Source organism: Chiloscyllium plagiosum, chromosome 5 (assembly GCF_004010195.1).
Source record: "Chiloscyllium plagiosum isolate BGI_BamShark_2017 chromosome 5, ASM401019v2, whole genome shotgun sequence".
NCBI lineage: Eukaryota > Metazoa > Chordata > Chondrichthyes > Orectolobiformes > Hemiscylliidae > Chiloscyllium > Chiloscyllium plagiosum.
In genome coordinates, this window is record NC_057714.1 from 74,710,615 (window position 1) to 74,738,194 (window position 27,580).

At 41.4% G+C, this 27,580-nt stretch overlaps 1 protein-coding gene across 1 annotated transcript in view; it reads right to left on the reverse strand.

Moving 5' to 3' along the window:
- cubn (cubilin (intrinsic factor-cobalamin receptor)) overlaps window positions 1-27,580 on the reverse strand; it is a 292,612-nt gene that overhangs the window by 255,168 nt on the left and 9,864 nt on the right. Inside the window, exons 9-10 of the mRNA XM_043690378.1 lie at window positions 26,366-26,497; window positions 21,272-21,367 (exon numbers count right to left, since the gene is read on the reverse strand). Coding sequence (XP_043546313.1) covers window positions 21,272-21,367; window positions 26,366-26,497 — 228 coding nt within the window. The remainder of the gene's footprint in view (window positions 1-21,271; window positions 21,368-26,365; window positions 26,498-27,580) is intronic.

A 27,580-nucleotide genomic window follows, 5' to 3' on the forward strand; every position in this document is an offset into this window, starting at 1 on the left:
CACTCCACCCTCCTCTCTGACCTATCACCTTCATCCCACCCCATCCACCCATTGTACTCTTTGCTACCTTCCCCCACCCTCCTCCCTGACCTATCACCTCCATCCCCATCCACCTATTGTACTCTATGCTACGTTCTCCCCACGCCCACCCTCCTCTCATTTATCTCTCAACCCTTCAGGCACTCTGCCTGTATTCCTGATGAAGGGCGTTTGCCTGAAACATCGATTTTCCTGCTCCTCGGATGCTGCCTGAACTGCTGTGCTTTTCCAGCACCACTCTACTCCAGTATCAAAGATTATATCCAATAAAAAACAAAAAACAAACCAACATATAAAGTGCCAATGGCGCTGAATAGGGGAATTCACCTCCTGCCCAAAGGGGGCATCTATACATCTGAAAACGCAACTTCCCATCCCACTGCCAATACTGCAGCTCGGGCATTTACATACCTGAACTGTGCATAAACTGCTCATAGGTAGGCATCTAGCCATCCCAACCATTTTCCCTCCTCCAGCTATAACCGCACCACAAATACAAGCAGAATAGATAGAAAATACACCTTGGAATAACAATGTGAACAAAGAAATTTTGAAAAAAAAGGCAAGTACCCCATCCGTCCTTTGATTAGATTAGATTCCCTACAGTGTGGAAACAGGTCCTTCAGCCCAACCAGTCCACACCGACCCTCCGAAGAGTAGCTCCCCAGACCCATTCCCCTACATTTACCCCTGGGTAATGCACCTAACACTATGGACAATTTAGCATGGCCAATTCACCTGGCCTGCACATCTTTAGATTGTGGGAGAAAACCAGACCACCTGGAGGAAACCAATGCAGGCATGAGAGAATGTGCAAACTTCACACAGCCAGTCACCCAAGGGTCATAAACCGTCTGGTCCCTGGTGCTGCGAGGCAGCAGTGCTAACCACTGAACCACCATGCCACCTTTGGTATAACAAAACTTAGAAATTAAAAGTACACATCCCAACAGCCCTCCGAGGATATGTTAGATCAGATTGTCACCAATAAAAAAAGGAAAAGAGAGGCCCGACCAGACTTCCTTATTTTTAAAGAAAAGTCGAGATAGATCCAAACAACACTACTATTTGTATCAACTAAATTGTTCGGATTAAGTTAATTTGTCCGCAAAGTCTCTTGCCTTCTCCGACATGTCAAAGAAACGTCCAGATCCATCTAAGGTGATCTGAAGCACCGCTGGATACCTCAGGGAGTATTGGATCCTGAGCTCTCTCAGTCTATTCTTCATGCCGTCAGTGGATTTTCTTTTCCGGATCACCGCCACTGAGAAGTCCTGGAAGAACATGATCTGAGAGCCCTCGTAAACTAGGGCTTTTGGATCCTTCCCCTGGATTCTGGAAGTTTCCATGATTCTCTCCTTATCTCTATAGTGATGAAACCACACCAAGGTAGGATGAGGATGTTGGTCCAGACCTGACCTCCATGCCATGACCCGGTGAGCCCTCTCAATCTTCAAGCTCCTGGACGCCATCAGAATGGTCACGAGGTCTCCAGGGAGCAGCAGAGTCTGTCGGGATACCTGAGTAGACGGTTTACATTTCTTTTAGTGAGGTCACGAGGTCATATATTTGGGCAGTTGTTTTACCCGAAACACTTACTCGGGTAGTGTCTCTCACCCATCCTCCTGCTCTAACCAAAAAAAGGTTCTGGCATCGGTTGGTAAGGTGACATGTGTTTCCTTTAGTGTTTCATTTGTTTTTTTTCCAGCAGTCTATTTAGGAATTTAGAATAGCAGGAATGGGGGATTAGGGCAGTTGAATGTTCCTCCAGCTGTATGTGTCCCTGCTGACTTCATTTGTGTGAAGTGCACCCAACTCCAGCTCCTCAAGTACCGTGTTAGGGAACTGGAGCTGGAGGTGGATGAACTTCAGATCATTGAGGAGGCAGAGGGGGTTATTGAGAGGTGTTACAGGAAGGTAGTTACTCCACAGTCATGTGAAGGTATATGAGTTACCACCAAGGGGAGGAAAGGGAACCAGCAGGCAGTGCAGGGATCTCCTGTGGCCATTCCCCTCGACATCAAGTATACCGTTTTGGATACTGTTGGGGGGAACGACTTACCAGGGGTAAGCAATGGGGCACATGTCTCTGGTGCAGAGTCTGACCCTGTTGCGCAGAGGGGAAGGGGGAAGAGGAGCAGAGCTTTAGTCATTGGGGACTCCATAGTTAGGGGGACAGATAGGAGGTTCTGTGGGAATTAGGGAGACTCACATTTGGTGTGTTGCCTCCCAGGTGCCAGGGTTCGTGATGTCTCTGATCGTGTTTTAGGGATCCTTGAGGGGGAGGGGGAAGCAGCCCCAAATTGTGGTCCACATAGGCACAAGGTAGGAAGAGAGATGGGGATTTTAGGCAGAAATTCAGGGAGCTAGGGTGGAAGCTAGAGCAAGAACAAACAGCGTTGTTATCTCTGGTTGCTGCCAGTGCCACATGCTTGTGAAGTGAAGAACAGGGAGAGCATGGACCTGAACACGTGGCTGCAGGGATGGTGCAGGAGGGAAGGTTTTGAATTCTTGGATAATTGGTGGGACCTCTACAAACAGGATTGGTCTTCACCTGACCAGAGGGGTACCAATATCCTGGGGGGGAAATGTGTTAATGCTCTTCGGGGGGTTTTAAACTCACGCAGCAGGGGGTTGGGAACCTGAATTGTAGGTCCAGTGTACAGGAGGTTAAGGGTAGTGAGGTCAGGGATTGACTTACAAGGTCGCGAGAGGGCACCAGCAATCAGGATGTTGGTTTGAAATGTGTGTACTTCAATGACAGGAGCATCCGAAATAAGGTGGGTGAACTTGCAGCATGGGTTGGTACCTGAGATTTCGATGTTGTAGCCATTTCAGAGCCATGGCTAGAGGAGGGACAGGAAAGGTTGTTGCAGGTTCTGGGATTTAGATGTTTCAGCAAGAACAGAGAAGTTGGCAAAAGAGGCAGGGATGTGGTATTGTTAATCAAGGTTAGTATTACAGCAGCTGAGATAACACTTGAGGACTCATTCACTGAGGTAGTTTGGGCTGAGTTTAGAAACAGGAAAGGAGAGGCCACCCTGTTGGGAGTTTGCGAAAGGCCTCCAAATTGTTCCAGGGCTGTAGAGGAAAGGATAGCAAAGATAATTCTCAATAGGAGCGAGAGTAACAGGGTAGTTGTTATGGGGGATGTTAACTTCCCTAATATTGACTGGGAATACTATAGTTTAAGTAGTTGAGATGGGTCTGTTTTGTTCAATGTGCACAGGAGGGTTTTCTGACATAGTATGTAGTCAGGCCAACAAGGGGTGATGCTATATTGAATTTAGTAGTGGGGAATGAACCTGGACAGGTGTTAGATTTGGAGGTAGGTGAGTACTATGGCGATAGTGACCACAATTTGGTTATGTTTACAATAGCAATGGGCAGGGATAGATATATACTGCAGGGAAAGAGATACAACTGGGGGAAAGGCAATTATGATGTGATTAGGCAAAATATAGGATGCATAGGATGAGGAAGGAAACTGCAGGGGATGGACACTCTTGAATTGTGAAGCTTATTCAAGGAACAGCTACTGCAGGTCCTTGACAAATATATACCTATCAGACAGGGAGGTGGTTGTTGAGACCGGGAACCATGTTTTACGAAAGAACTTGAAGTTCTTGTCAAGACGAAGAAGAAGGCTTATGCGAGGATGAGGTGTGAAGGCTCAGTTAGGGAGCTTGAGAGTTATAAATTAGCCAGAAACGATCCAAAGAGAGGGCTCAGAAGAACCAGGAGGAGACATGAGAAGTTGTTGGCAAATAGGATCAAGAAAAACCCTAAGGCCTTCTATAGGTATATATGGAATAAAAGAATGACTAGAGCAAGATTAGGGCCAATCAAAGATAGTAGTGGAAAGTTGTGTGTGGAAACTGAGGACATAGGAGAAGTGCTTAATGAATACTTTTCGTCTGTATTCACATTGGAAAAGGGCAATGTTAGTGAGAGTACAGGGATACAGGCTACAAGATTAGATGGGATTGAGGTTGAACAAGGGGGTTTTAGAATTTTGGAAGAACTGAAAATACGTTGGACCCCCGGGCCGGATCGGATTCATCCTTGGATTCTCTGAGAAGTCAGAGAGGAGATTGCAGAGCCTTTGGCGACAGGAGTAGTGCCAGAAGACTGGAGGATAGCGAATGTTGTTCCCTTGTTTAAGAAGGGGAGTCAGGACAACCCTAGTAATTATAGGCCAGTGAGCCTTACTTCGGTTGTGGGTAAGGTGTTGGAAAAGGTTGTAAGAGATTGGATTTATAATCATCTGGAAAGGAATAATTTGATTAGAGATAGTCAACACGGTTTTGCGAAAGGTAGGTTGTGTGTCACTAACTCCATTGAGGCCTTCAAGAAGGTGACAAAACAGGTGGATGAAGGTAAAGCGGTTGATGTGGTGTATATGGACTTCATTACGGTGTTTGATAAGGTTCCACACGGTAGGCTATTGCACAAAATACAGAGTTTCAGGATTGAAGGTGAATTAGTGGTTTAGATCAGAAATTAGCTAGCTGAAAGAAGACAGAGGGTGGTGGTTGATGAGAAATGTTCATCCTGGAGCTCAGTTACCAGTGGTGTGCCACAAGGATCTGTTTTGGGGCCACTGCTGTTTGTCATTTTTATAATTGTTTGGAGCTGGGCGGAGAAGGATGGGTTAGTAAATTTGCAGATGACACCAAGGTAGGCAGTGTTGTGGATAGTGCTGAAGGATGTTGTAGGTTACAGAGAGACATTGATAAGATGCAGAGCTGGGCAAAGAAGTGGCAAATGGAGCTCAATGCGGAAAAGTGTGAGGTAGTTCACTTAGGAAGAAGTAACAGGAATGCAGAGCATTGGGCTAATAGTAAAATTCTTGGCAGTGTAGATGAACAATGAGATCTCAGTGTCCAGGTGCATATATCCCTGAAAGTTGCCACTCAGGTTGATAGAGTTGTTAAGAAAGCATATGATGTGTTGGTGTGTATTGGTCGGGGGATTGAGTTTCGGAGCCACGAGGTCATGGTTCAGCTATACAAGACACTGGTAAGTATGCACCTGGAGTATTGCGTGCAGTTCTGGTCACCGCATTACAGGAAGAATGTGGAAGCTTTAGAAAGGGTTCAGATGTGATTTACTAAGATGTTGCCTAGTATGGAAGGAAGGTCTTATGAGGAAAGGTTGAGGGAACTGAGGCTGTTTTCGTTGGAGAGAAGAACGTTGAGAGGTGACTTAATCGAGACATATAAGATAATCAGATGATTAGATAGGGTGGACAGTAAGAGCCTTTTTCCTTGGATGGTGAAAGCTAACATGAGGGGACATAGCTTAAAATTGAGGGATGATAGATTTAGGACAGATATCAGGGGTAGTCTCTTTACTCAGGAGTAGTAGGGGAAAGTGAGGACTGCAGATGCTGGAGATCAGAGCTGAAAAATGTGTTGCTGCACTTTTCCAGCAACACATTTTTCAGCTCAGGAGTAGTAGGGGCATGGAACGGCCTGCCTGCAAAAGTAGTAGACTCGCCGATATTAAGGGCATTTAAATGGGCAGTGGACATACATATGGATAATAATAGAATGGTGTAGGTTAGATCGGCATCAGATTAATTTCGCAGGTCAGCACAACATCGAGGGCTGAAGGACCTGTACTGCGCAATCAAGTTCTATGTTCTCATTCCAGCCTCGAGGTTAAGGAATTTCAGCAACCAGTGCTCAATAAATTCCACCAGTCGCTCACTTTCCTTATCGTCCAGCAGACTGACGATCCGAATATTTTTCTCTCCTGCCCCTGTTCTCAAGGTCATCAACTTGGTCAAGCAAATTACGGACCTGCTCCTCCAGGGCTTGGATCCTATCCTTGGAGCAATTGGTATCAGCTTACATTACTGTGACCTTGCATTCTACCTCATCCATCCTTTTCTCTAGGTCTCCCAGCTGCTGTATATGCTTCTAGAGCATGATCGAGATTGGGGCCAGCTTCTCCTCTATCTATTTGCCCATCAGCATGTAAGATTTTGTGAGCTCCTTTACTGGGGCCTGGTAGGAAACCGAGTTTGAGGATCCTGCAGGCTGGCATCCCTGGACAGTCAAAACTAAGATAGGTTGCTCTCTGACAGTTTCCTGGGACTCCATGATCTTTCCAGAATCCCAGGATATTGCAATGGTCCAGGTTGGGTGGGTTAAAACTTCGTTCTGCTTGCACTGCAGTGTGGAACTCTGCAACACAATCTGCCTTGATCACCGCCATCTTGGATCCCCATATAGAAGACTTTTCAATGGCTTTATATTGTCTAGCAGAATATTTTGGATGTGGACCATTAAAGGATAAATTAATTTATGGCCATATATTTATTGGCGTTTGTGATTGAGAAGTTTTCAAACTCTCTTCAACCCAAGGTGGATTTGACATTGGAACTGACAATCCAATTCATTGTATGGACAGAGATAAAGGTCAAGAGTTCATCAGCACTGTAAGGATACTGCAGGATTCTTCTGACAGGTCAGAGAAATAGGCCCCTTATGACCTTATAACCCTCCCAACAGCCCGCCAAAGCATCTTAGTTCAGGAATCAGCTTCTTCAACCGGGTTAAGTTATACGAGGTATGGCTGTAACCAGAATCACAGGCAAAACAAATGTCCCAGCAGTTGGATATCAGTGTTACAAATGTGAGCAGCTGGGTCACTTTAGAAAATAGTGGAAGTCAAGAGGACCTTTAGAACCTTAGAAAAAAACAACCTGCAACAGAGAAGCTTCTATTGAAGTGGAAATTATGCAATGAAGAAATAGTTCAAAAAGTTAATAGTATAGAACAAAAGGTGATGTTAACATTTCGCGGTGAGGCCAAAGAAGGTCAAAACAGATGCTGGTCCATCAATTTGCAGAAACCAGACACTGAGACAGAATTTAAGCTTTTCACAGGAGCAGTTCTTTCAGTACTAGCAGACAGCTTGACTTGTTTGAAGTCTGAACAGTCAGATCAACAACCATAAAACTCCCAGGTCCAGGAACGTAACCTTTGCTATATGGGCAAATCAGCACAAAACATGCTCAAAGAGGACAAAATGGCAATGAATCTTTATAATGTACTAAAGAATTAGAATATCTTATTGTTGAGCAGAAATGTATGTACTCACCTCGATCTCTGACAAAACTTTCAGCAAGAATTTCCAAAGATGTTCAAAGTTTTAAGTACGTTGAAGCAGGAATATCACATCACTCTGCAAGCAGGTAGTAAACCTATTTGCTTGTACACTCCCAGAAAAAAATCCTCATTCTTTGATGGGAAAAGTAAAACCTCAATTACAGAGCATGATTGAAAGGAGAGTCACTACACCAGTTCCAGAACTTCCACAATGGTGCATAGGTTCATAAACCAATTGGATAACTCAAATTATCTGTGGATCTCACTCAGTTAAACAAAAGTGTTAGGAGGAAATACCTCACATTACATTCATCAATGATGGTTCAGCAAAATTGGCAAAAAATAAAGTTTTACAAAACTAAATTCCAATAATGGGTGCTGGCAGATACCCTTCAACCAAGAATCCAGTTGTTGCCTACATTCAGGCAGCATTGATTGCATCATCTACCTAAAACTTGGCATCTCTTCTGTGCCAGCGATTTTCGAAAGAGCAATGTCTAGAAACCTGGAAGTGAACATGAAAGCAATCAATGATGTCTTAGTGCAAGGCAAAGTAAAGAAGGAACATGACTATGTTAAGGACCTTTTAAAGGAACTACAGAACAAAGCCTTGCACTAAATGACAAATATTAATTATTGAGAATGACAGTTACATTTCTCAGACACAATATCCAAGAACAAAGACAGAGAAGACACAGTCACGAGTGATTATATGAAGAGAGAAGTCTTAGCCACTAAACTAGAATCATAGAGTCATAGAGATATCCAGCACGGAAAAAGACCATTCGGTCCAACTCACCAATGCCAACCAGATTTCCTAAATTAATTTGGTCCCATTTGCCAGCATACTCCTCTAAACCCTTCCTATTCCTATTCCATACTCCTCTAAACCCTTCCTATTCAGATACCCATCCAGATGCCTTTTAAATGCTGTAATTGTACCAGCTTCAACCACTTCCTCTGATATCTCATTCCATACACGCACCACCCTCTGCATAAAAGAGTTGTCCCTTAAATCTCTCTTAAATCTTTCCCCTCTCACCTAAAACCTATGCCCTCTAGTTTTGGACTCCCCAAGGTCACCCCTCAACCTCCAACACTCCAGGTAAAACAGCCCCAACCTATTCAGCTTCTCGCTATAACTCAAACCCACTATCCCTGGCAACATCCTTGTAAATCTTTTCTGAAACTTCTTTGTACAAACATAAATAAAGGAATATTACAGTACATAAAGAGATGAAAAGTCTTACTTAGTGATAGAGAGAGAGAAACCCCAGGGACAGTATTATGTGCAGGCAGCCACAGTCTGAAATACTCCAGACTGGTGTCCTTATGTGCAGTCAGCAGTATTGATCCATAAGTACAAGGTAAATTAAAAGAAATCACTCTTCTATTTTACTATAAAACCAGAAGCCTCCTTTCAAACCCGGCGAGTGACTGCCATCCACAGTGCATTAGTGTTATGCTCATGAGAAGAAGACTGTTATAGTCATACTCACAGAATCATACCTATGGGCCAATGCCCCAGATTCTGGACCCTATCCCTGTGATATCCACTTTCATGGTGAGGGCTGTAGTCTGTAAACCTGCCTTCAACATCTAACTCTGGACCCTATGAAATAATGACTTCTTTCTAAACCAATTGTTACACATTTCTTTCAAAAAAAATACTGCGTCCTCTAACAGTATTCAATAGTGTAGACATAAAATATGATCTGTGTGGGAAGGTAAGAAATGGGTTAAGAAAGCTGTTCTGAATTCTGCTGTTATACTGCTCTTAATTTCTCTTTATATTACAGTATTAGTTGTGAAGTTTAGCTGTCAAGTTTAAGTCAATTGAAAGTGCATACAACAGAGAATATTATTCAGTTGATAACTGCAGGATAAGCAATTTGTTCTGCAAAGGAACTTACCCAAGTTTATGTCATTCATTTTAATGAGTTTAACATTGACTGGTACAGAATGGTATTGAAACAAGAACAGACTCATAATGGAAGCTTCCTTTGATGGAGTATGAATGTGTATGAGAAGTGGAACTATTGATAAGATAAAGAAAGGGTGTTGAATGAGAAAGAGGCTCTAGTTGTAGAAAACTGATGATAGTGATAAAGATAAAGCAATTAAGTTATCTTTATTTGGAGTCATATTCAAGTTTTGTATCATTGCACATAATTCAACAGTGCACATTGTCGCATGAAGGAAATAAGAGAACTATATATAAAAAAACAACAACTGAAGAAGCAACCAGTATTGGTAGAGCAATTAAAATTAGAGATACACAAGAGGCCAGAGTGAGAGGATTCACAAAGTTATAACAGTGTAGGAGGAGGCCATTTGATCCATAATGGCTGCACTATCTCTCTTTTCTCATCTATTATCTAGTGCCAATCTTCTTCCTTTCCCCCCATCCCTGAATACCTCTGCTTTCCACAAAATCACCTAACCCCATCTTGAAAGTCTCAATTGAACCTGCCTCCCCCACATTTTCAGGCAGTGCATTTTACACCCCAACAGTGTACAGTGTGGCAAAGTCTTTTTTCTAACATTACCTTTGCTTTGTTTACATATCGCTTTAAACCTATTCCCTCTCATTCTTGTTTATTTCACAAAATTGAGATAGGCACACCTTATCTACTCTGTCCAGCCCACCTGAAAGCCTCAATCAGATCTCCTTTCTGCCTTCTTCTCTCCCAACCTCTTCAATCTATTCGAATAACTAATTTCTTATATCTTGAAGCATTTTAGTAAATTGCTTGTACACTCTCTTCGATGCATACACATCTTTCCTACAACATAGAGGGTTATAGGTCGGGATAGTGAGGAGTGAAGGCATAGAGAGAGTTGAAAACCAGGATGAGTATTTTGATATTGAGATGTTAATGGACTGGGAGTCAAGGTAGGCCAATGGACAAAGGACCATAAGGGAATCAAACCATTTTTTTCTCATCATTCATGGGTTGTGGCCTTTGAATATACCAGCATTTGTTTCCAATCCTTCTCAATCTAAATTTGCCTGTGGGGGGTGGGGAGGGGGGATGGATGGTGTTGGGTGGGGAGGGTGGGGGTGTGTGATCAACTGCCTTCTTGAACTGTTGCAGTCCATTTGGCATAGGTACATCTATAATGCCATTGGAGGGATAGAGTTCCAGGATGTTGACACAGTGACAGGAAAGCAACAGTGATACAGTTCCAAGTCAGGATGGTGAGTGGCATGGAAAGGAACTTGCAAGTTGTGGTGTGGTCTTGTCAAGTATCTGCGGCCCTTGTCCTTTTAGGTAGTAGAAGTCAGGAGTTTAGTGGATACTAAGGACACTAAATGAATTTGTGCATAGTATCTTTTAAATGGTGATACCGTGTGTCAATGGCGGAGGAAATGAATGTTTGTGGGTGCAATGCTAAACAGGCAGGCTGCTTTGTCCTGAATGATTTAAAAATTAATGTGGTCAAAGAGCTGGAGGGCTGAGGAGGTTACGGCATTGTGGTAGTGAGAAAGGGACTCACTGAGTGCATGTCTGAGGGAGGCAGAGAACTTCTTCAAAGGAGCAACCTTTGAAGAGATTTCGCAGTGGAACAAACTTGGATAGAGATAAAAAAAACCTGCAGATGCTGGAATCCAAAGTAGACAGCAGTAGGCTGGAAGAACATCACACCAGGCAGCATCAGGCAGTGGAGAAGTCAACATTTCGGGTGTAACCTTCTTTGGACTGGGGGTGGATGTGGAGGGAGCTTCCAAACCTCTTGATGCTGAATGGCTTGCTGTGTTCTTCCAGCCTCCTACCTGTCTACTTTGGTCAACTCTAAATAGAGCCCACCACCAAGAACATCTTCCCCTCCCAACCTCGCTCAGCCTTCTGCAAGGACTGTTACCTCTGACAGTCCTTGGTTCATGCCACCCCCACCACCAAACCCCTAGGTACCTTCCCCTGCAACCAGAAAAAATTGCAAACCTGCCAGTACATCACACCATCACCTCCATCCAGGGCCTCAAACTATCCTTCCAGGTAAGACAGAGGTTCACTTGCCTCTCTTCCAACCTTGTTTATTGCATCAGGTGCTCCTGATATGGTCTTCTCTATATCAGGGAGACTGAACGTAAATTTAGGGAATGGCTTACCGAGCATCTCAGCCAGGCCTGTAGGGGCTGACCGGAACCCCCAGTCACCACTCATTTCAATTCCCCCAACCACTCCCTTTCCGACATGACCATCCTTGGCCTCCTCCATTGCCAAAACAAACCACAGCGGCTATTGGAGCAACAACACCTTATCTTCTGTTAGAGCACTCTACAGCCTGGAGGACTCAACATTGAGTTCTCCAATTTCAAATAACCTCCCTTCCCATCCCCGACGCCCTTCGCAGCCCCTACCTCTCACTGCCACTGCTCCCTACCACCAACCGGATCCATTCCTCCCACTGACCAACCAGGTCGTACCCTCTACCTGTCTTCATCTATCCCCACTTCACCACCCTGCCCCACCCCAACCCCTTTATCTGTAGCTCACCCTATACCCACCCCGGTCCTGAAGAAGGGTTACACTTGAAATGTCAACTTCTTCACCTCCAGCCTCCGACCTGTCTACTTTGGATTCCGACATCTGCAATTTATTTTTGTCTCTGTCCTTGTTCTGGATGATGGCAAGTTTTTTAAGTGCTGTTGAAGCTGCACTCATCCAGGCAAGTGGGAAGAATTCTTTCCTGCCTGTGCCTTGTAAATGGTAGATGGACTTTGGGGAGTCAGAAGGTGACTTCCTCACTGCAGGATTCTGAGCTTTTGATTTGCTCTGTAGCCACATATATAATAGTAATCTCCAGGATGTTGATAGTGGACGTTGGAGTAAGTTAAATCATGGACAATAAAGTTTTGAATTTTTAAAAATATCATTGATGGGATGAGACTTCCATTTATTTCTCATCCCTAATTGCCCAGAGGGCAGTTTAAGAGACAATAACATTGCTGTGGGTCTAGAGTCACATGCAGGCTAGACCAGGTAATGGTGGCAGTTTTCTTCTTTAAAGGGCATTAGTGGACCAGATGGGCTTTTCCCAACAATCAATTCACGTTCATTGTTAGATTCTTAATTCTAGATTTTTTACTGAATTCAAATTCTACCTGGGCTCCCAGAACATAATATGGATCAAGTGGATTAATAGTCCAGCGATAATACCACTGGGCCATCACCTCCTTGAATGATCTCAAATTGACACAAGGTGGAACATGGGATACCACCAAAACGTCTTTATGGCAAATTTCTGATATGCCCTCTTACCTCCTCTTGCACCAAAGCCTGAATTTTCATTTCTGGGTGGGAATACAGAGTCAGGACAACTCCTAGCTCTGTAAACCCAATATGGTAAAAATGCCATGATTGGTCAGCTTTTGGTTTCAGGGTGGCATGTAAAAATGGAAGTGCAATGGACAACCCCAGAAGTAACATAACGGCAAGCTGAGCAGAAGGCTATTCTTATTGCTCCAGGGCCTTTTCAAAGATATGAAGAGAAAGCTAAAGCAATAAACACTACTCCATCCTTGACTTCTCTGAAGCACCTTAAGTCCAACCCACTTCCCATACCAACACTACCACAGCATCCAACTTCAAGTTCCTTAACCCCACAAGTCTTCTTCTATCTCCTTTACAACACCAACAAAGATGTCTAACAGGTAGATCTATTGTGTCGACTAATTCTTTCCCCAAACTGACTTTTTCCCTTTACAATTCTAATTTTCTTTTTTGTCCAGGGTATGCACTACCTACATCTACAATTCTGTCCATGTCCTCCAGCACTGACAAATTCCAAATTCCTAGTCACTACCATCTTTTTCTCAAAATGGACAGCCAGTCTCTTGAAATCTCTATTCTTTGAGTTGTAGCCTAACAGCCACCATACGTTCTTACATTCAACAAATTCCTCAAAATAATAGATCTTGTCATGAAAATGTGCACAGATGATAGCTATGTCCATATTTTGTGTGATATCTAGAACCTTCTTCATTTTACTAAGGACTCTTCTATGACCTCCTTTTCTGAAAAATTGGTAACTGTGTCAGTGCTGTTTCCTGCTCTCACCTCTGTAGACAAATTTCATCACCAATTGCTCCCAATATTTCCCATTTCCTTACCTTCACATGATTTATCTCTGACTTCATGCTTCTGACTCCTCTGCCTCCATTTCTGAGGAAAGGCTATCTATCAATGTCTATTATAAGCCATCTACGTGCACACCTACATTGATTACATTTCCTCATGTCATGCTTCCTTTGCTTTCCATTCTGCCAGTTTGCCATTCTAATAGCTGGGCGAGGCCAGGAATAGAGGCTCTTGATGGAGTCAACAGCAGCAGCAGAGCCAGAGTCTCCTGGGGCGTCAACGTTATCATTGATGACATCACTGGAGCGAACCTTCTTGAGGCCCAGAACACCTTGCAGAAGCCCTGGAGTCATGTTTGAGACCCAATTTGAACAGAAGATGAACTCTATTTAAGTAATTTCTTTCTATTCTTTTTGAAACTCAAAATGACTCTGGATTCTAGCAACAAAACATTTTTCACTGTATCATTCTAGATATATGTGACAATAAAATCATTCATTCAAATTCATTCATCTTCCCTGCCATCTTCACTTTTTTCTCAATCCACAATGATTGACAAGTCCCTCTACCGTGTTTGTTCCATTTCGCATATTTCTGATTTCAAACTTTCAGCTTTCTGACAGACTGGTATAGGGTTCATTCTGTCATTAGCTTCAAACACATAAGCCTTCACATTCACTGAATCATCTTCTACCATTTCTATCTCTTAGGGCATGGTGATAATTCCAAAAACATCTTCTGCTCCACTCCTCTTTCAATGTTCTGAGGAGGCCATTCTCTCTAAACACCCTGGCCTATTCCTCAATCACTCTTGACACTCCCACCCCTTTTTGCAACATTGCCCCAAGTAGGTAAAGGAGATAAAATACCTTTCCTTTTGTCACATCCCTTCCTACCATCATCAAACACTCCATGACCAAGTAGAGATTCATTGATGGTATTGCAGACCATCGCTGCTCAGTCTGCAGTTATGATCCTAAGCTTCCTATTATTTATTATTATATTCTCCACCTCACTCTCACTCTGATCTCTCTGACTTTGATCTCCTACACTGTCCAAATATAACTTGACAGAGCATCTCATCTTTCAGCTAGTTTATAGCTGCCTACTCTCAGCATTGTGTTCAACAATTTCAGATCATAGCCTTTGTCCCAGTTGTTATCAACAGCGGTTGGTAATGTTTCTGTTATTTCTAATTACAGCTCCTTCAGGCACATTGTTTTGCTTATTTTATTGTCTCATTGCCATCATATTTTTGCCTTGCACTCACATTGTTTTTGTCCTTTGCCACTTTTGCAAACTCTCCCTTATGTACTTTCTTCCCCTGCTTCTTTTCCTTTTGCTTATATTTGCTGTAAATTTTTAAAAATCTCTAAATAGGTCCAATTATGAAGAAATGTGATGAAACCTGAAACATTTATTTTGTACAGATTCTGCTTATCATGCTGGGTATTTGGAGGATTTCTTGGCTTCTTTGATGAAATAACTCACTTGGGCTCATTTGCACCAATGTACCTTTCAGAGATGCGTCTTTCCCTGTTGTAACAGTAGTTACCATCCGGCAGCTTGCATTTCACAAAATAACCAATACTGAGAGAAATATATATCATTTCAGAAACATATAAAACATGTATATGTTATCAGAATTGTGGGAATTTAATGAAACAGGAGACAGAATAATGGAAAATAAGGAAATGATGTGTTAAACAAATATTTTCGGGGGGATCCAAGATGGCAGCGACCCAGACTGAGTCTGTAGTGCTCCTCCCAAGACTTGGGCACAGTGGGTCACCTACCCCCTACCAAGCTCACCAAATCATTTATAATAGTTTTGTGTTAAATTTCTAATAAAAATATCTATTAAAAAAAAACAAATATTTTCCAAGTCTTCACACTTGAAACTGCAAATAATCTATTGGAAACCAAGGGCCTTAAGAGAGTGAGAAACTGAAAGTAATCAATATTCGAGAATATAGTTGAAATGAAATCACTAATAACCACCAAATCTCCGGGACTAAGTGACCTACATTCCAGGATTTTAACAGAGGTGACTCCAGAGATATTGGATACATTAGTTTTAATCTTCCAGAACTCCCTCAAATTTATTCTGTAACCATTACATTAGATAAGAGGAATCCTTATATGTAATCAAAATAAATTTTGGTTTTCAGAAAGTATTTGAAAAAGTGCTATTCGGGAGGTTGTTGAAATGAGATTAGGGTGCATAAAATTAGAGGCGTTCTGTTGGCAAGGGTTGGACAGAAAAAACAAATTGTCAGAATAAACGGGTCATTTTTGGTATAGCAAGGTACAACCAAATGCCAGAAGGCTCAGTACAGGGGCCTCAGCTATTTAGAATCAATATCAATCATTTAGATGAGGAGATTGGGGTCCTCTTGTAGTACACTGGTAGTGTCCCTAACTTTGGACTAGGAAGCCTGAGTTCGTCCCACCTGCTCCAGAGGTGTGTAATAACAAATCTGAACAGGTTGATTTTAGAAATCGGTTAAATTTTTTAAAAATGAGACGGCTGAATGGAATAAATCCAAGTATACTTACAACAGAAAGCTAGGTAGGAAAGTGTAAGGAGACCACAAACAGATCACCTAAGAATACAGGCAGATTAAGTGATAGCAAAGCTGAAGTTTTGGAAAATAACATCAGAAAGTGAGAAATGATCCACTTTGGTACAAAGAATGGAAAAGCAGCATATATTTTCAAAGGTGAGAAACTAGTAAATACTGTTATATTTTTTAAAATTTAGGAGCCCATCTACATTACACACCAAAAGGTAAAATGTAAGTAAGGCAACAAATTAGGAAGGTAATTTGTGTGTTGGCCTTTACCCCTTATTTCAAGATAGCAAGAGTAAGGAAGTCTTCCTGCAATTATATAGGGCTTTAATAAGATCATACGCAGAGAACTGCTTTTAGTATTAGGCTTCATAGCTTAGTGATTGTGCATCAAAGTTCACTAGCTTGATTCCTGGGATTAGATGGCAGACTAATGAGGAGGGATTACATAGAATTAGGTTATGTTTCAGAGATTAGAAGAATAAGAAGTGGTCTAACTGAAATGTATGAAATTTGTGAAAGGTTTAACCAGGAAGATATTGAGTGACTGTTTCCTCTGCCTGGAGAGTTTTGAATCTAGAGACATAACCTCTGGATAAGAGGTTAACCTTTCAGGACTGAGATGAGGAGAAATTTCTTAACTCAGAGGATTGTGTTAATTTTGAATTCTCTATCACAGATAGCTGGGGATGCTCAGTCAATGAGTATATGTTTTGGGCAATAAGGAATCCAGGGATGTGCGACACAAAATGGGAAAGTGGAGTTGATATCCAAGTGCAGCCATGATTATATTGAATATGAGACCAGAAGGCCTATATACTTATCATATTTTTCATATGAGTGAATTGGTTTTTAATGAAGATGTAGTTATAAAGTGAGTAATTCTTCTGGTACTACTCCTGTAGACAAAGAGGACATAAAAATCAAGGCCAAGGCCAAGGCCAATAGTTGATATCCAAGTGCAGCCATGATTATATTGAATATGAGAACCAGAAGGCCTATATACTTATCATATTTTTCATATGAGTGAATTGGTTTTTAATGAAGATGTAGTTATAAAGTGAGTAATTGTGTCATTAGGCAGAAGGGGATATCACACAAGCAAATAGGAAAGTTAGATAAACACGTAATCATATTTTGCAGCCACAGTTCGATTCTGAAAATCTGGATCAGTAAACAGGAGAATATTCAGAATTAGAGAGCAATATTAGAAAATCAAATACAGCTTTAAGGATGAAGGAACAGACTAGAGTCAAAAACTAATTCACAAGCTGGCATTGTTGTCCAGCATGAGCACATTACCAACAATATGATGATACTGCTTGGTTAGGACCATCCCCTCTCTTGAACTATTCCTCAACCCATCTCTCAATAACAAATCGACAATATTGTTTTAAAAACAGTCCCACCCAAGCACAGCTGAGAAATTATTTTTTTAAAGAAAATATTAAATTTCAGTGAACTGCTTCATAATTAATTTTATAACACTCACTTCTCTTGTTTTATTTACAGACTTTGATCAATCGTGTTCCATTTGACATCACTATCAAATACAAAGCTTCACTACCTGTTATCTACAGATAGATCAGAAGTGGCCACCTATGGAACTCAAAACAACTAACTGAATTGAGATGTGAGAGATCTGAGAATAGCTCAATGCCACATTTCATCCAAACAATGAAAAAATTCAAAGGATATTGTGAAACCTAAAAGGATTCAGAAAAGAATGTTGCCAGGGTTGGAGGATTTGAGCAATAGGAAGAGGCTGAATAGGCTGGGGCTGTTTTCCCTGGAGCGTCAGAGGCTGAGGGGTGACCTTGTAAAAGTTTGTAAAATCATGAGGGGTATGGAGAAGCTAAATAGAGAACGTCTTTTCCCTGGGGTGGGGAAATCCAAAACTAGAGGGCATTGGTTTAGGGTGAGAGGTGAAAGATACAAAAGGGACCTAAGGAGCAACTTTTTCACGCAGAGGGTGGTGCGTGTATGGTATAAGCTGCGAGAGGAAGTGGTGGAGGCTGGTACAATTACAACATTTAAAAGACATCTGGATGGGTATATGAATAGGAAGGGTTTAGAGGGATATGAGTCGAGTGCTGGCAAATGGGACCAGATTAGTTTACGATATCCGGTCGGCACGGATGAGTTGAACCGAAGGGTATGTTTCTGTGCTATATCTCTGTTACTCTATGACTATTAAACTTTCAACCCCAATATTATAAAGACCCTAATTTAATGATGGATGCATTATTCTACTCTTTTCTGTCTTTCCTTGCATTTTATATTTTTCAGTTGGTAAACTTCTGCCTTTGGATGGCTGAGCAACCTTCTTGTTCAACGCAATAACCTTTCTTTGCTGTGCTGTTTCTGTATCAACCTTTCAGTTTTGGATCCTGGCTTTGCATTTTGCTTCCAAATTGTATTTAGTTTCCACTATGCATCTTATCAACATGTAGGGTGGCTTTGTGCACTTACTCATCTGCAGTTGCAAACTGACCACACACTTTGACTGTTTGGCTGGCTTAAATCAGATAAGAAGTGATCAATAGGGAAGAAGATTAGTCAATAAACTATTGGATTCCTTTGTAACAAAAGCTGAGGGTGAAAGTTGAAAAGCTACAAAGAATTTGAAAACATAAAGAAAAGTTTGATTCTTTTTCTTCAGATCCATTTTTCAAGCTTACATCAAATGATGCAAGTTTGATAATATTGCACTTGATGTTATAGCATACAATAGGTTAGTTTTTTTTCAGCTGACAGCTTGTTTTAATTCAACAAATAGCAACTTCTGCATTAGCTGAGTGTAAGTAGTTCAAACTATCACATTTTTGAACTTAGTAAGTTATTAGTAAGGTTTATAAGATGTTTTGGAACTGTATCCTTAAACTCAGGGTAAATGAAGAGAGTCATGTGATCTGTTTTACAGATTAATTGACAATAGGCCTGAGTGGTTTGATTGCTAGACAGCAAAGGAATGTTTGGATTGTTTTACTCAGAAGAAGTTGTGAGATATTTACACTTAAAGACTGTGGCAGCAGCAGAGTTTGCAATAATTTGATTCTAAATCTCCCAAAATCCCAGAAAGCTGTTCAGAGTATTATTCTATAAACAAATTACTTCTACAATGAGATGGAGTTGGTGACAAGAATAGCTAATTAACATTTTTGCCTACATATAAAGTTGATAGGTTTCATATTGGCATGCATAAGCGGTACAGGAAAGAATTTTAGATATCAATTTCCAGACTTCCCTGTGAATCAGCAAACATCTTCACCAAACTCCAGTTCTGTATGGTCAAACGATACAAAAGGCTGCTTGGGTTTATGAACTAAAATAGAGGGGTGCAGGACAGAGACAGACCCTACTTAAACAGAAGCATCATAGCCTTCAAAACATTCTGGGAAATTTGTTCAGACTTGATTGGACATTACAGGGAAGGCAATGGCCTAGCGACAGTATTGTTAGACGATTAATCCAGAAACTCAGCTAATATTCTGGGGATTCAGGTTCAAATCCTGCCACTGCAGATGGTGGAATTTGAATTCAATTTAAAAAAAAACAAATGTGGAATAAGATTAGATTAGATTCCCTACAGTGTGGAAACAGATCCTTCAGCCCAACAAGTCCACATTGACCCTCCAAAGTGCAACACACCCAGACCCATTCCTCCCTAACTAATGTACCTAACACTACGGGCAATTTAACATGGCCAATTCACCTAACCTGTACATCTTTGGACTGTTGGAGGAAACCGGAGCACCCAGAGGAAACCCACACAGACAACAGGGAGAATGTGCAAACTCCACACAGACAGTTGCCCGAGGCGGGAATTGAATCTGGGTCCCTGGTGCAGTGAGGCAGCAGTGCTAACCACTGAGCCACCGTGCCACCTAAAAACAAATGTTGACTATGAAACCATTGTCAATTGTCAGGAAAAACCCATCTGGCTCACTAATGACCTTCAGCAAAGGAAATTTGCCATCCTCACCCGATCTGGCCTACATGTGACTTCAGACCCACAACAATGTGGTTGACTCTCACCTGCCCACTGAAATGGCACAGCAAACAACTTCATTATATCAATCACCGTGAAGTCTCAACAAAGGAATGAAACCAGACAAACCACCTGTAATTGACCTCAGCACCAGAAAAGACAATGGGTAGAAACAGGCCTGTCAACTCTACAAAGTCCTCTTTACCACCATCTGGGGGCTAGTGCCAAAATTGAGAGAGCTGTCTCATGGACTAGTCAAGCAATAGCCTGACATAACCATACTCAGGGAATCATACCTTGCAGACAATGCCCCAAACACCACCATTATCATCCCTGGATATGTCTTTTCTCACCGGCAGGACAGACCCAGCAGAGGTGGCAGCAGTCGTACAGTTAAAGAGAAATGGAAAATAAACTGAAATAAGAATCTGTAGAAATAAGAACAGAAATTTTATAAAGAGCATTGGTAAATAAATCCGGATATGGAAATTTGTTGGTCAATTCTGAATATCTCCAAAGCATAAAATACAATGGACAGACTATTCCATTGGCACAGGAGGCAGCTAATGGTACTCCAGCTGAGTAATGGGTAGGAACCACAGGTGCATGGAGTGGAAGTGTTTTAGATGGAGTCCCACTTCCATGTATATTTTCTTCATGTTCCCTTTGATGGCCCACCTGCACTTTCCTGCTCATCAAGTACAGTGCACATTTTGCTGCACTTTAATGAGGCACTAACCAGCCAAGACAAGACCTTCCTCTCTCCAAGTTAAAGTCAGTGCATAGGTCACTGAACTCAGTTGCCTGTCATGTCATCAGTTCAAAGCAGATGACCATTCTTTCCATGGAGGTTGATATCAGCACAATGGCCTGAAACACCAAGGCACTGATAGTGGAGGTGGACTCCTCCAACCATGACTATTATTGACTATTTTAGAAACAACTATGAATGTTAACTAACTTTAATGAGACAAAGTATGAAAAGTGATAAGAAGGTTATCATTGGTGGTCTAGAGCATAGATTGTGAGAAAGGAATTCAATCTTCTGCATTGTGGTCAACTTGTACAACAATGGTTCACAAGGGTCATGGACTAAAAATCGATAATTTTTTTTGTAGCATTAGTCAAAGCTTGTGGATACTGTTCAACAATCACAGTGAATTAATGATTAAATAATTCAAGATGGTTTGCTTATTAAATATAACAAAGTACAGATTATGTCTTAATGATTAGAAAGTTTATGACACCCAAATCTTATTTGCAATAAAGAACAGTTGAACTCAAATGCTTATCAAACTCAGCAGATAGAACACGGCTTTCAAGTCTTCGCTTTAAATACCACAGTAAATTTAGATAAATATTGCTATCTAAATGCCTCAACTTCATTGCTGATAAATGGCTCTGTTGTACATTCTCGATATTGGACATACAGATTGTTACATACCACATTCGCTATTGTACCTGGAATGAAAGTGCATGATGCCAAGGGATGGCATCCTCCATTGTTTATAGAGCATACATCAATCGGTGTGCATGTCTTCCCATCACCCTGGTAACCTACACACCAAATAAAGCAGCAAATTAGAAAGAAGTTTGTTTAGGAATAAATATTCTTCCAGTACTCCCAAATAATTGCTTTCCCTACAAATACAGAATACCATGAGTCGGATGGTGCTCGAGAAATTCATGGGATTTAAAGCTAACAAATCTCTAGGGTCTATCAATCTCCAGGCAGATACAACTCTCCCTTCCATACCAAAGAAAGAGTGCAGAGAAGGGTCACTCGACTGATAGCAAATATGGCAGGACTGGTGCATTGGAAGAGATTAGATCAAATGGCCCCATATTTGCTAGAATTTAAAAGAATGAGAGAGAATCTGATTAATACATCTAAAATTCTAACAGGGCGAGACAGAGTAAAGAAGTGAGTGTGGCAACATTGGATGTATTGGTGTTCATCTTCCAAATTTCAATAGACACTGGATCAGACACTACAGCTTGGAGAGTGGTAATTGTGACCTCACTGTTTAAAAAACTGAAGGAGAGAAAGAAACAGAGAATTACAGTCCAGTTAGTCTAACATCATTAGTGGAGAAAAGCTAGAGTCTCAATGCTAAAGATGTGATAGCTTAACACTTGGAAAGCGTAAATGGGATATGAAAATGCCAGCATGTGTTTATAAAAGAGAAATCATGTTTAACACACCTTCTGGAGCTTTTTGCGGATGTAACTAACAGAATTGTCAGGGGGAACCAGTGGACATGGTGTATTTAGATTACAAGAAGGTTTTTGATAAGGTTCCAAGTAAAAGGTTAGTTGGCAAAATTAAAGCACATAGGAGTGGCAGAAATATACTGGCATGGTTTGGGAATAGGTTGACCGGATGGCAGGGATTGACTAATGCAGGCATCAGTGTTTACACCGAAGCTATTCACAATATTTTTATTTTATATATATATGACTTGGATGAGGGATGAAGGACTTGGATGACTTGTGTAAAGTTTCAGGGTTTGCTGATGACACAAATTGAAGTGGAATTGTTCATTGTGAGGAATGTGCAGAGAGGCTTCAGAACGATCTAGACAAGTTGAGGACCTGGGCATCTAGTCCATATGCATAACTAAAGGAAAGTAAACAGGCAGGTACAGCAAGTAACTAGAGGGCAAATGGTATGTTTCAGAGAATCCTGTTAATAAGTGCCCTGATACAGAATCATGGAGCCTGAATCTTAGGGCTTTTAGGCTAATTGCACACTGTGTCAAGATTGAGGGAATCTTACCATGAGGCAAAGTTAGTTTTCTTGTTGAATCTTATTAAACTCTATGTTTTAATTCCTGTTACCACCTCTATGATATCTATCACAATCAATTTCTGGCTGATCATATTCATTCCCAGAACCACTTGCCACTTACCAGTTATTAGAGGGCATAGGTTTAAGGCGAGGTGAAAGATTTAAAAATCTCACTGCTGAAAAGTGTGGTGATCGGTGGGACCTTCTCTTCCCCCATGACCAGCAATAGAGTTCATGACACCAGGCCATCCTGCTTGATTGAAGCAGTCGCAGTCATTTGGAGGAATGCCCAGCACTTTATCAAGAATGTTCATGTATTTCTCCACTCTTTTAAGTGTAAGTGCCACCATGTTTTCTCCGATACCTCACAATTGCTATACCTCTGCTACTTTGCACTAATCTAGTCTGATTGCACAAGAAGGTCTCACAAACAAACAATGGTCACTTCATTAGTCATTTTCTTTTGGTTAATCCAAATTCCATTCACAGAAGCGTTCTTCCAGACTCTGGAATCAAATCACAGAGACAATGTACCAACTTTCAAAAGCTGATTGTGGGCAGATGCTCTCAGGTAAAGGGATGGCTGGAAAATGGGAAGCCTTCAAAAATGAGACAACAAGAGCCCAGAGACAGTATGTTCCTGTTAGGGTGAAAGGAAAAGCTGGTAGTTGTAGAGAATGCTGGATGACGAAAGAAATTGAGGATTTGGTTAAGAAAAAGAAGGAAGCATATCCTATAGACAGGATAATTTGAGTGAATCCTTAGAAGAGTATAAAGGCAGTAGGAGTATACTTAAGAGGGAAATCAGGAGGGCAAAAAGGGAACATGAGATAGCTTTGGCAAACAGAGTTAAAGAGAATTCAAAGGGTTTTAACAAATACATTAAGGCCAAAAGGGTAACGAGGGAGAGAATAGGGCCCCTCAAAGATCAGCAAGGCCGCCTTTGTGTGGAGCTGTAGGAAACAGGGGAGATACTAAACAAGTATTTTGCATCAGTGTTTACTGTGCAAAAGGACATGGAAGATACAGAATGTGGGGAAATAGATGGTGACATCTTGAAAGATCTTGACGAGGAAGTGCTGGATATCTTGAAATGCATAAAAGTAGATAAATCCCTGGGAACTGATCAGGTGTACCCAAGAACTCTGTGGGAAGCTAAGGAAGTGATTGCTGGGCCTCTTGCTGAGATATTTGTATCATTGATAGTCACAGGTGAAATGCCGGAAGACTGGAGGTTGGCTAACCTGGTGCCACTATTTAAGCAAGGTGCTAAGGACAAGCCAGGGAACTATAGATCTGTGAGCCTGACGTCGGTGGTGGGCAAGTTGTTGGAGGGAATCCTGAGGGACAGGATGTACATGTATTTGGAAAGGCAAGGACTGATTAGACTTGGCTTTGTGCATGGGAAATCATGTCTGACAAACTTGATTGAGTTTTTTGAAAAAGTAACAAAGAGGATTGATGAGGGCAGAGTAGTGTATGTGATCTATATGGACTTCATAAGGCTTTTGATAAGGTTCCCCATGGGAGACTGGTTAGCAAGTTTAGATCTCATGGAATACAGGGAGAACTAGCCACTTGGATACAGAACTGGCTCAAAGGTAGAAGACAGAGGATGGTAGTGGAGGGTTATTTTTCAGATTGGAGGCCTGTGACCACTGGAGTGCCACAAGGATCAGTGCTGGGCCCACTACTTTTCGTCATTTACATAAATGATTTGGATGTGAGCATAAGAGGTGCAGTTAGTAAGTTTGCAGATGACACCAAAAGTGGAGGTGTAGTGGATAGCGAAGAGGGTTACCTCAGATTACAACAGGATCTTGATCAGATGGACCAATGGGCTGAGAAGTGGCAGATGGAGTTTAATTTAGATAAATGTGAGGTGCTGCATTTTGGGAAAGCAAATTTTAGCAGGACTTATACACTTAATGGTAAGGTCCTAGGGATTGTTGCTGAAAAAAGGGACCTTGGAGTGCAGGTTCATAGCTCCTTGAAAGTAAAGTTGCAGGAAGATAGGATAATTTAAAAGGCATTTGATATACTTTCCTTTATTGGCTAGTGTATTGAGTACAGGAGTTGGGAGGTCATGTTGCAGCTGTACAGGACATTGGTTAGGCCACTTTTTGAATATTGCATGCAATTCTGGTCTCCTTCCTATCAGAAAGATATTCCGAAACTTGAAAGGGTTCAGAAAAGATTTCCAAGGATGTTGCCAGGGTTGAGGGATTTGAGCTATAGGGAGAGGCTGAACAGGCTGGGGCTGTTTTCCCTGGAGCGTCGGAGGCTGAGGGGTGACCTTATAGAGGTTAATAAAATCATGAGGGGCATAGATAGGGTAAATAAGCAAGCTCGTTTCCCTGGGGTGGGGGAGTCCAGAACTAGAGGGCATAGGTTTAGGATGAGAGGGGAATGATATAAAAGAGACTTAAGAGGCAACTTTTTCACACAGAAGGTGGTGCATGTGTAGAATGGGTTGCCAGAGGAAATGGTGGAGGCTTGCACAATTGCAACATTTAAAATACATCTAAATGGATATATGAATAGGAAGGTTTTGGAGGGATATGGACAGGCTGTTGACAGGTGGGACTAGATTGGGTTAGGTTAGCTGGTCGGCATGGACGAGTTGGACTGAAGGATCTGTTTCTGTGCTGTATGTCTCTATGACTTGATCTAACTTTCCACTTCCCAGAGATTGTCTCTGTCTCTCAAACTCTCCAGCTTCAAACTATACTCACTTCCCTCTGCTCAACTAGCAATCCATCACTGGAAAACGTATTCACGGTTACATTCTTATTCTTTTATTTCCCCCATCAATTGAAGCTAGCCTCTCTTCACATCCTTTGGTTAGCATTCGAACTGTTCACCACTTAGTTAATGGTGGCAATCTTCCTACCACCATTTAATGATGGAATCCTTTCCCAAGTAATGAAGCCATTCTCCTTTCTCTTTCAGTAGTGGAATTTTTACTCCATCAAACCCAGACTTCTTGACTTAACCCTTTTCACTTGGACTTTTCTTTTAATGCTTTCTTCCTATTCATTGTCACTATCTTTCCCTCAAACTTGCTTTAAACTAGCCAGTGGTTATCACATTAAGGTACTCCTAGAACTGCATACAATGGATCAGAACCCCCTGTTTTTGCACAAGATTCCACGATGCAGCCCTATAGTCACTTCGACTGGCAGCAGGAGCAGTATTGAGAGGGAGAAAGAGCCAGCTTCATGCTGATGTTTCACAGCATATACTGATACAAAGATCAGGGCCCCCAAAATATTGGCAGCATTTGAGAAAAATTGATATGTGTGTTCCAAATTACATAGGAAATATAAAGAAACAGAAATAACAATGGTAAGTACTGAAACAACTTTGAAAGATATACTATATATTGGAATAAATTCAACAAAATGTTGTTGCTTATGAAATAATGCCCTTTGTTCATATAATGTACTGTATATCTTCTGTTGATCTGTCTCGGCCCTTTGTTGTTTTAAAAAAGGCAACTGGCTATTATTTCCAGAGCTCCAAAAAAAACTCATCAATTTAAGAAAATGTAAAATTGTAAATGCAATATATTTTCAATTAGAAAATAGAATTAATTAAGAAGAATAATCAGGAAAAAAATTGACATTTTGCTGTGTTGCACTTTAACTATCATAGCATTCTTCAGGAACTTAAACATAATTTCTTAGCCATATAAACAAGTGCCCCTTCACTGCTACGTTGACTCAATCTAGCTTTACAACTAGTTTAACAGGGCCACATACCTGGTGGACATAAGTCGCAATGGTAAGATCCCATTGTATTAATACACCGAACTATTGGAGCCTGAGAGCATCCTCCATTCTCAGTTTCACACTCGTTAATATCTTGGCAACTGTATCCATTTCCTTCCCAGCCTGTGTACATTTTAGCAAAACATAACCATTTTGATTAAAAAAAACAATAATTTCAACTTCTGAATTAATGCAAAGTATTCGATTCATTAAGTGCCAATTCAATGTTGGAAAGGCTAAACCCTGGAGGATTTGATGGCAATCTTTTAGCATTCACTGCTATTTCCCCTCTGAAAACAACTTTAACTGCTGGGTTTAGTTGCAGTCTTTTCTGTGGGTCATGACCAACCCATCCCAATGCCACCCTCTCAATTCCCAGAGTGAAAAATCATTAATATCAGTTGATCTGGTGAGAATTTTCCATATCTCTTAAAAAGTCCCCCACAAAAAACTATAACTTGTTCAACCAAGAGTCATTTAGGTTTTAACAGCCACCTTAAATAATAACTATTGAACAATATATATAGACATAAATTTGATTTTATAGTTGTGAAATATCACTTTATGTCAGCATAAAGATTGATCTGTGATTTTTTTTAGATATAGTGGTAGCATCCCTACCTTTATTCTAGAAGTTCCTGGTTCAAATACAAGTTATGTCATAACACAATCAAATGGATGGATTATTAATTGTAAATCCTTTCGAGATGCCAATAGCAGGTGGTGAGAGTGGGCGGGCTTGCTGAACAGCCAGAAACACAAGGTAATTGCAGCACAGCAGCCTCCCAGGCTAAAAGATTGCATGCACAAGTACTTGCCAAATGACTACATACACAATTTTAAAACTAACTTCAAATTAGATGTTGAATTAGATTAGATTCAATTTGATTCCCTACAGTGTGGAAACAGGCCCTTCGTCCCAGCAAGTCCACACTGACCTTCCAAAGGGTAGCCCACCCAGACCCATTCCCCAACCTTATATTCACCCTAATACACCTAACACTGTGGGCAATTTAGCATGGCCAATTCACCCAACCTGCACATCTTTGGATTGTGGGAGGAAACCGGAGCACCCGGAGGAAACCCACGCAGACATGGGGAGAATGTGCAATCACCACACAGACAGTCACCCTAGGCTGGAATCGAACCCAGGTCCCTGGTGCTGTGAGGCAGCAGTGCTAACCACTGAGCCACCCCAAAATATAT